The 10,364-nt window shown below is 43.3% G+C and overlaps 1 protein-coding gene and 1 pseudogene across 1 annotated transcript; both read right to left on the bottom strand.

Annotated features, from left to right (window-relative positions):
• Positions 1-2,602: 2,602 nt before the first annotated feature.
• On the bottom strand, positions 2,603-3,133 carry LOC139025861 (homeobox protein HMX2-like; annotated as a pseudogene).
• A 2,483-nt stretch (positions 3,134-5,616) lies between these two features.
• On the bottom strand, positions 5,617-7,155 carry LOC112075856 (homeobox protein HMX3-like). Its single transcript, XM_024142783.2, has 2 exons — positions 6,746-7,155; positions 5,617-6,300 (listed from the first exon to the last, which is right to left on the bottom strand). The coding sequence occupies exons 1-2, from the start codon at positions 7,059-7,061 to the stop codon at positions 5,687-5,689; spliced, it is 930 nt and encodes a 309-aa protein (XP_023998551.1). The 5' UTR covers positions 7,062-7,155; the 3' UTR covers positions 5,617-5,686.
• Between the last annotated feature and the right edge of the window lie 3,209 nt (positions 7,156-10,364).

Here is a 10,364-nt window from a genome sequence, read left to right as displayed (position 1 = left end):
CTACTTGAATAGTTTCTCCCAGCCATGTGGACGATTAGAAACAGGGCAGCAAAGTGTGTTTGTCACCAGAGCGTTTTAGAGCATATTACTATTTACCAATTTAATATCTAGACCTTCATACAAACTTGTTATGCTGGATTCTTGACCCACAATCAAACCGTGCTGCTATATGCTGCCCACAAGCGAGCCTCTCTCTGCGGCCGAACCGGCACACGGTAATGTACCGCTTGCTAGTGAAAACGAGCCGTAATAACGGGTTATGTTTACTTTGCAAGATACCGGTAGAAACTTTGTACAATTGGCTAAACATATAGTGGTAAGTAAACCTAGTGTCATTTGTTTCTACAACCAATGTAGGCCTACCTAGCGAAGTTAGCTAACATTATCCCCATTTCAATATTGTTTTTAAGTGTTTCATTAGGATTTCTGCTGACAGACAGGCTACATTGATTGATTGATGGACTACGTAAAATTGGCTAGCTAGCTAATAACATCATGTCAATTTGTTTTATTTTATTTAATCTTTATTTAACTAGGAAAGTCAGTTAAGAACAAATTCTTATTTACAACGAAGACCTACCAAAAGACAAAATGCCTCCTGCGGGGACCGGGCTGGGATTAAAAATAAATTAAATAAAAAGTATAGGACAAAACACACATCGCGACAAGAGAGACAACACTCCTTAAAGAGAGACCTAAGACAACAATATAGCACGGCAGCAACACATGACACCAACATGATAGCAGCACAACATGGTAGCAGCACAACATGGCAGCAGGACAACACGGTAGAGGCGCAAAACAGGGTACAAACATTATTGGGCACAGTGAACAGCACAAAGGGCTGTAGGTAGGTAGAGACAACAATACATCACTCAAAGCAGCCACAACTGTCAGTAAGAGTGTCCATGATTGAGTCTTTGAATGAAGAGATGGAGATATAACTGTCCAGTTTGAGTGTTTGTTGCAGCTCGTTCCAGTCGCTAGCTGCAGCGAAATGAAAAGAGGAGCGACCCAGGGTTGTGTGTGTGCTTTGGGGACCTTTAACAGATTGTAACTTTAACAAAATATACCTTTAACAGAATGTGACTGGCAGAACGGGTGTTAACAAGCTAACTTTCAGGGGATAACCTAGATGGCTATATCCAAATATTGTTTGAATTTTCTTGCCATCTATAGTGGTGATGACAGTAGTCCGACAACTTCCAGGACGAGGACTTGCCGGTGTTAAACTCTTCCAAAAACCTAATCTCTGATGAAGCAAGCTAAATTATGTTGTTTGCTAGCTACATGTCAAATGGATAGGTGTCTTCACCCATCTTAAATTACATGATCATTGATGTTTACTGATCACGAAAAGCATGCAGTTACTTGCTGTAATGATAGAGAGGAAATGTGCGCAGTTGTTTTGTATGGAATAATCGGGAAGTGTGCAGTTCTGACTATCCTCAATAGGTGATGATATTAAAACCAAATAGTTATAACATGTATTTCACAATCCTTTAAAAATGGCACGTAGTTGTCAATATTTTACCGGAGCTGTGGGTCCCTTCCCCCCAACAGCCAAATCGAACGTATTGTGACGTTTTATTTAAAACGCCTATATGCTCATTTTCCATCAGAGATGTTTTCATCAAACTGACTTTTTGCCAGATGATATTGATTGGAAAGGAGCATCAAGCTAATCACCTTGCACATTCACCATCCTGTGAAGTTCATCATCATTTATTTAATCTGCAGCCTTATAAACTGCAGCTTTCCTGAGTCAAAATGGGAGGACCACACTGCATATTGCGTGACTCCCAAGTTTACATCGATATAATGCTTATTATATCAATATTTGCTCATAAAGGCATTTCCACCGCTATTTCTCATCATAATTAATTTTACCGACACAAAAAGATCCCACCGTGTCGAACGAACACATTTTCTGTCGGTATTTATACAATTTTACCGGGATTTCATGTTTGCATCAGCCGGTTCGTGACATTTGTCACGCGTCAGGTAAATCATCCAGCATTGAAGTGGTCCACACACACATTTTCAATGTAACATTTTCTCACGTTTGCGACTTTCGTTATGAAATGTATAGCTCATAAACACTGTTTCATGATAGGACAGGACTGAATGACGTGACCTACCCGCTATAGCCTTATTTAGGCTATACTCTTAGAAAAACAGGTTCTGCATAGAACCATAGGGATATATGCTTGCTTCATATATGGCACCGCTTAAGGTTCTTATAGAACCGAAATTGGTTACAGAACCGTGTAAATGGAATCCCCATTTAGAATCCTATATGGAATCCCATTTAGAATCCTATATGGAATCCCATTTTAGAACCACTATATGGAACCCAAGGGTTCTATATGGAACCAATTTTGGTTAAGTGAAGAAGAACCCCTGCGGGGAGGCCATGCAGTATATGAAGCAAGCAATAGAACCCTTTTTGTTTCGATCCAGAACGTTTTTTTTCCTAAGAATCAAAGAATAAAAAAACACTGGGAGGCAGTGGAAGGATTATTCATGATCCGGTGTGTTGTAATAAAATAGGCCTATGGCACAGCCTAATAATGCAATTAAATGTTTGTAATTTAATGAATTAGACTACAAAAGGGCTATCTGGCATCATTCTATTCAATTTATTATAAAAATTGTACAAAGGTAAAGCTTGCATGTTGCTCCCGGGATAACATAGAGGTGTAGGGAAAGTCATTGATCCAGGGACAGGAATCCGTAGCCGGAAATTCTCTTTGAAGAAGAACGGCATCCCAACCAGAGTTTGTGTGGATGATGCGTGAGCCATGTTCCCGCTTCTATCTCCGCAGAAAGCAGACGTTTCCACTTGTTCCTCCGATTCTGGAACCAAGTTTTCACCTGTATCTCTGTCAACTGGAGACTGGAGGCGAGACTAGCTCGTTCTGTACTGCTAAGGTAACGTTTCATGTCAAACGTCGATTCTAGTTGGTAAACCTGACTCCGGAGAATACGGTCCGAGACTTCTTTCTGGATGAGTTGGATGTTTTGTCCTCGTCAATATGACCCGTTTCTTCTGAAATAGCAGGTGATGTTTGGTTGTAGTGTCTCTCGTCACTTCTTTTATATCATGAAAAAGTTGATGTCTCTTCACCATCTCTTGCCCAGAATTACTCGTTGTTTTTGTCACCTAAAATAGTGCAAAACACGGTAATCAATCCAAATGTTTATAATAAAACCTTGGCTATCTTGTTAATGTTAAAAACACAGCATCATTTAAAATCAATCAAGTCACTTTTTTCTTCTTCCATCAAGCAGTTTAAAATAATATGTTTTTATCAGTAGCCGAAAAATCTCGAATAGACTTCTAATAAACAAATAAATAAAACAAATGCTGTCAAATGCCTGTCATTCTTTATCAACATATCTTACATCATTCAATAGTAATAATAAAGTTATAGGTTTATAATAATGTGTCATTGTTATCAGAAAACAATCAAGTAGGCTACCAAAAATAAAACACAATTTATAAAGCATTTTCACTTACTTAGAGAAGAAAGTGTGAGCTCGTTGAGGTCATTACGTGGTTTCTTTTCTCCGGGTAAAGGGTAGAAGTCCGTAGAATCCTCCCCACCGCTGAGTCCTTCTGAAGACACTGAGCGCATGCGTTGTCTCTGCAGCAGCCCCGCGTCGGAACTAGAATTACAACTGTCCTTGTGCGCCTCCTCGGACCCACTTCCAAGAATTGACCTAATAGTAAAATTGGAACTGGGTAAATGATACTTTACTGCCACTGTCTTCAGATTTCTTCATTCTGATAAACATTTAGAACCTTTAACTTCAGGCAATAAATGTGGAATCCGTTGATATTTTTTTGGAGAAGCGGGTTTGTTCTCCTTCTGCAAATTATGTCTGAATTCCCGAGTACCATCACTCCCATACAACGTTCAGTTACTTTGTTTGCGCGTAGGTAGGATTCTCATGGACCAATCACAAGCTGGGAAGAGACCCGGTCATTTTAAACCGTGTGGAGAGAGACACACGCACCAAAAGCTCTCCCAACCCAACTCAGTCTGCAACAAACGAATGATATGCACACCTGACGTTTGCCCAAAGTTCCACAGTCAATATTTGAATATTACAAATGAAAATGGCCTTCAAGATCACATGTTGTAGCCATATTGGCAATGTCCACTGTTTCGTGCTGTATTATAGCCACTAATTGGAGGTCAATTATTGTTTGTTACAAATTAGTGAGCTGATTTCGTTGTGCTTATTCCTTACAGAGATGTGAAACCAAGCCTTAATACTCTGACGGATTCGAAAAAGGGCAATGTAGGCCTAGTTTCTGTTTGAAAATTGGCCTTTGGCGATTTCACCATTCTGTTCTTGAAAATACCAGAATAAATGAAATGGAATTTATTTTGTGAAGACATCTCTTAATCTGTAGGCCTATCTATACATAGCCTATGGGCCAAATTCAAGAAATTATTGAAATATATGTTTTGATATCAGTAATGTTGACATCATTTATTGTTTGGTCCAGAGTCATATTCCACTGAGCACACACTGGCTGAATCGACGTTGTTTCCACGCAATGACGTTGAAACAACGTGGAATAGACGTATGTGCCCAGTAGGATATCTCTGTGATGAGTCATCCACTGACAATAGAGAAATATAATTAGCTAAAAAAATATATTATATTCTATTATTTTATTCATTAAATGTGTGCTATGATTTGTGTCTGTAAGTTAATTAAAAGCCTTCAAATTGTCTTGATGAATTCCAAATCCCTTCAAATGAATGACATAGAAAATGTTTCCCCAAAGGAGCGCTATGTTGAACTCTAAAATGAATCTAATGCAAGGACTGAACATACTATATTTGATAGGAAACATACATCCAACGTATAAGTCCCACGTTTTATTAAAGGTATAGATGAAAAACATTTATGCACGTTTCTAAATACACTCGGTGTAGTCGGGAACGTATTTCACGATTTATTCAGAATGTAAAAAATAAAATAAAAAGATCCTTGTTTTTGGCCATTTGGTGAAACTCTTATCAGGGATTTTTTTTTTTTAATTACATTTCTCATTGACAGCAAGTAAAAGTCTGCGATAACATTATGAGACGTTTGATTTTCCATACATAAAAACATGTGATTTGTCCTCACTGTTTGCGKTATAAAACGATATAGGTCCAAGTAGTAGTTATTTTTCATCTGTGAGCCACATACCGTGTACGTGAAGCGAACAGTAGAACTATTACACATAAWACGGCTGTACATGATGAAATATTCACTTTACTTCGGATTGGTTCTCATCTCATACAAAACATCGATGTAATTCATTGTAAAATGACGTAGGGTACAGGGAGACATAGYCCTATATGTGTTTCCATCCTGTTTAAAAAACACATTAAAACACCCATCAGTTAAATCAAATCAATACCAAATGTTCAGATTACATTGGACGCACAACAATTTAATATGAAATCATTTGAATAGGAGGAAATATTTCAGTTTTGGACATGGGAATACTAATAATAATAATAAATACAACATGTCATAATAGACCTGTACAATATACAAAGCCTTTTTACCTTTCCAACACCAACTATTTTCATAGATTTAAAAAAAAATAGGCCTAATATGTTTCTTATACATCAGTTACAATACAGAAATATCAACACAATATATGAGTCTTTCAAATTGGTCTCAGCAGCGGCACGGATGTGACTAGGGGATGTGAATAGTACATTTGATGAGGGAACGTTAGTAGAGACTGACTGACTGACGGGTCCCCAGCGCTCCCAGTTTCTGAGCCGGTGTTCTCATGGTACAATATGGGTACGCGGACTATCCTCTGGGCCGCGGCGTGGCTCAGATTGACCGCTTCGAGTTCCGCGGCCAACTGTCGTTTCCACTTATTCCTCCTGTTCTGGAACCAGATTTTCACCTGGGTCTCCGTGAGGTGTAGGGATGTCGCCAGGCCTGCCCGTTCCGAGCTACTGAGGTACCGTTTCATATCGAACGTTGATTCCAACCGAAATACCTGACTCCTTGAAAACACTGTGCGCGTTTTCTTTTTCCGACACGTTTTTTTATCCGAGTTCTCGTCTTTAATTTTCCTCCAGTCATCCACCAACTCTTTTTCCTTCTTTGGTTCGTCCCCATCACTCTCCTCCAGAACGAGATCATCAGTACTTGTGTTTTTGTCGTCCTCTTTGTCGTCTGGGTCGGGTGATTTTCGCAGCAGCTCCGGTGTCTCTCGGTCCTCGCCTGRTGATGGTGTGTCTCTCGCGCTGGCCTTCTCAAACCCTACACGAAATAAACGACCATGTTTATCATTCATTGAAAACATTAATTCAACCATAAAATAAACATTAATAACTTTTTTTTAACCACTATATTTATCATTTAGATTAAACTCATCCAAGTAAATGTTCCATAATGACCCGAATCGCCTGGTGAGTCAAATTGAGGCAGTAGGCCTAATTGTTGGGAGACATTTTGCAATATTCAATTGAAGATTCATGACAATATGAAGGTTATTTTAGACACAGTTCACCTGTACATTTACTCATCATTAGTCTGAACATTATTCCAACTGAGGAGTATTGCGAATAGCCAGTATTATAGCAACATCATTTATTTGAAAATATGTTGTAGCCTTATTTAATCCGTTATAACCAAAACATTATTTGAGGTATTCTAATGTGCAAAATGTATTAACAGAAGGATTGAATGTCTACTATGAATCTACCTCCAGTCCTGTAGAGATGATGTCCCGACGTGCCGAGCGCGTAGGGATACCACCACGCAGACGTCCGTTCCAAATAGTGCGCCGATAATCCAAATCTCTGGGTTGGGATGTCAAAACTAGGAAAAGTTAAATCACCGATCCGGGAGAGAGAGAAGCCTCCTTCAAATAGTCCTTTGGTGGTGGCAAGCAGCGTCTTCGGGTTGGAAGGTTTACTGTCGAAGTTGAGCAGGTTCTTGATAGAGAAAGGTGAGTCTTTAGCGGGCGGACGGGTCTCCTGTGCCGTCTCTGCCATCGCGTGTGAATGTTTATTGTCCATTTGAATGACTCACAGCAAACAAATGTCAAGAGAAACAGTTGAAGATATTGTCGGTTTATTCCGGTTACCCGAGCGTGGCGTTTCAGTCAAATATAGGCCTATTTTTTTGACTGTTAGAATGCTTTGAGAATAAATAAAATAAAATAAAAATTGAAGTGCGAAAATGTATGCACTCACTACTGTAAATCACTCTGGATAAGAGCGTCTGCTAAATGACCCGAATGTAAAAGTAAAATGTAGCATAAATCTTCATGCAGGTCTGTCCTGGAATGATCGCAGCAATGATAAATGGCACAATGATCACTGCGTCAGACTTGCACCGCATTCTACTAACGATTACATACAAATGTTAAATGCGCGCAGTCCTGGACGATTGGGCACGTAGGCTACAATGGCAAATGGGATTTGAGATGAAACTGGGAGCAGTGGAAGGGAGGGGACAGGAGGACAATAATAGGTGGAGTAGGCCTACGGGGGAGAAGAGAAGTCCAGAGGAAGGGAGGGGGCTGGAGCAGGATAATAGGTAGGGTAGGCCTGCTATGCGGGATCCTTGGGACGTCCCCCATTGACATTTAAAGTGGTTAGTGTAGGGCTTAAGTATAGGGTTTAGGGTAGGGCTTAAGTATAGGGTTTAGGGTAGGGCTTAAGTATAGGGTTTAGGGTAGGAACGTCCCAAGGATCTATTTTTGCACTGACCGACAAGTCCACCCAGACTGTGTGCCCTCCCCTCCTGAATGGGYCGTGTTRTTGGCCATMTAGTCCAATTAGAAAGCAACATYGAAGTAGYTGGGTTATGTACTCAAAACGTTACTAACAATTACTTCCGGTCAAACAGGCATTTAATYAGTAAACACATTTCCAAATGGGTTGTAAATGACAGGTCTACTCATCTGCAGTGCGTGTACAACATCAATAGGGTGAAACTGTAAGTCATTACTGATGTGTGAACGGGGCCTTTTTAATAGATGCTGACAGTTAATTAAACACTAAATGGGCTGATTTTAACCTGCATTATCACCTGTTGGTGCACAATGCTGTCTGAATGAGACATTGAGGTGCACATTTTTGTTTTCCAGCAAAAAAAAACGTTTTTATTTATCTTTCAGTCTAATATAAATGATTTGTATCAGAGATGTATATACACGTATTAACCAGTGATTTGTTTAGTGAGTTTATTCCAGTTTAATGAAGCCAAACTTCTGGTATGAACAAACAAACTGAAATACTTGTGTATACAATGTCATGCAACAACAGACGTTTCACTCAGACTATAATCTGAGTTGCAGAGAGGAAATCCTGTAGGCAATCATCCGCCTGTCAGGGGACCAACACTCTGCCCTGTCAGGGGGACAACACTCTGCCCTGTCAGGGGGGGACAACACTCTCCTGTCAGGGGGGGACAACACTCTGCCCTGTCAGGGGGACAACACTCTGCCGCTGTCAGGGGGACAACACTCTGCCCTGTCAGGGGGACAACACTCTGCCCGTCAGGGGGACAACTCTGCCGTCAGGGGGACAACACTCTGCCTGTCAGGGGGGACAACACTCTGCCCTGTCAGGGGGGACAACACTCTGCCCTGTCAGGGGGGACAACACTCTGCCTGCAGGGGGACCAACACTGCTGCCGTCAGGGGACAACACTCTGCCCGTAGGGGGACAACACTCTGCCCCGTCAGGGGGGACAACACTCTGCCCGTCAGGGGGACACACTCTGCCCCGTCAGGGGGGACCAAACATCTGCCCCGTCAGGGGGGACAACACTCTGCCCGCGCCGTCAGGGGGACACACTCTGCCCGTCAGGGGACAACACTCTCGCCCTGTCAGGGGACAACACTCTACCCTGTCAGGGGGGACAACACTCTACCTGTCAGGGGGGGCAACACTCTGCCCTGTCAGGGGGACAACACTCTGCCCTGTCAGGGGGACAACACTCTGCCCCGTCAGGGGGGACAACACCTGCCCGTCAGGGGAACAACACCTGCCCCGTCAGGGGGGACAACACTCTGCCGTCAGGGGGGACAACACTCTGCCCGTCAGGGGGACAAACTCTGCCCGTCAGGGGACAACATCTGCCCCGTCAGGGGGACAACACTTGCCCGTCAGGGGGACAAACCTGCCCCGTCAGGGGGACCAACACTCTACCCTGTCAGGGGGACAACACTCTACCCTGTCAGGGGGGACAACACTCTAACCTCTGTCAGGGGGGCAACACTCTGCCCTGTCAGGGGGGCAACACTCTGCCCTGTCAGGGGGACAACACTCTGCCCGTCAGGGGGACCAACACTCTGCCTGTGAACATGTGTCAGGGGGACAACTTCTCCTGCAGGGGAAACACTCTGCCCTGTCAGGGGGACAACACTCTGCCCGTCAGGGGGACAACACTGCCTCTGTCAGGGGGGACAACACTCTGCCCTGTCAGGGGGGACAACACTCTGCCCTGTCAGGGGGGGACAACACTCTGCCTGTCAGGGGGGACAACACTCTGCCCCTGTCAGGGGGGACAACACTCTGCCCTGTCAGGGGGGGAACAACACTCTGCCCTGTCAGGGGGGACACACTCTGCCCTGTCAGGGGGGGACAACACTCTGCCTGTCAGGGGGACAACACTCTGCCCTATGTCAGGGGGACACACTACACTCTGCCCTGTCAGGGGGGCAAACACCTCGCCCTGTCAGGGGGACACATCTGCCCTGTGAACCATGTTCAGGGGGACACACTCTGCCTGTCAGGGGGACACACTCTGCCTGTCGGGGGGACAACACTCGCCCTGTCGGGGGGACAACACTCTGCCCTGTCAGGGGGGACAACACTCTGCCTGTCAGGGGGGACAACACTCTCCTGTAGGGGGGACAACACTCTGCCGTCAGGGGGGACAACACTCTGCCCTGTCAGGGGGACAACACTCTGCCCTGTCAGGGGGCAATCACTGCCTGTAGGGGGACAACACTCTGCCATGTGAACATCTTTTTCGAACATTGTAAATCTAATTTAATTCACAACCTCATATTACATAATAGTTTATTGGTGTGAGAGATGACCGACCTGTTAGTCACAATCATATAGCAGAAGGAGAGGGAAGCAAGAAGAAATTGGGTTTCCATGGACACTGGTTTACAAGTGCTGATATAAGCAGGGAGAGGGACGGGGGGTTGCAAGGTGAGGTACAAAGAAAGGAAAGGGTTAAAGAGGGTAGAGTAATGAATACTGTTGGAACAACAGTGGAGGGTATTTGAGATTAGATTTATTATATGATTGGTGAATCATAAGCAACTTTGACTGATAGAATAAGCCAGTGTGTTACCA

This window comes from Salvelinus sp. IW2-2015, unplaced genomic scaffold (assembly GCF_002910315.2).
Source record: "Salvelinus sp. IW2-2015 unplaced genomic scaffold, ASM291031v2 Un_scaffold3439, whole genome shotgun sequence".
NCBI classification, from domain to species: Eukaryota; Metazoa; Chordata; class Actinopteri; order Salmoniformes; family Salmonidae; genus Salvelinus; species Salvelinus sp. IW2-2015.
The sequence above is the reverse complement of the archived record's forward strand: the minus strand, read 5'-3'. Positions and strand labels throughout refer to the sequence as shown.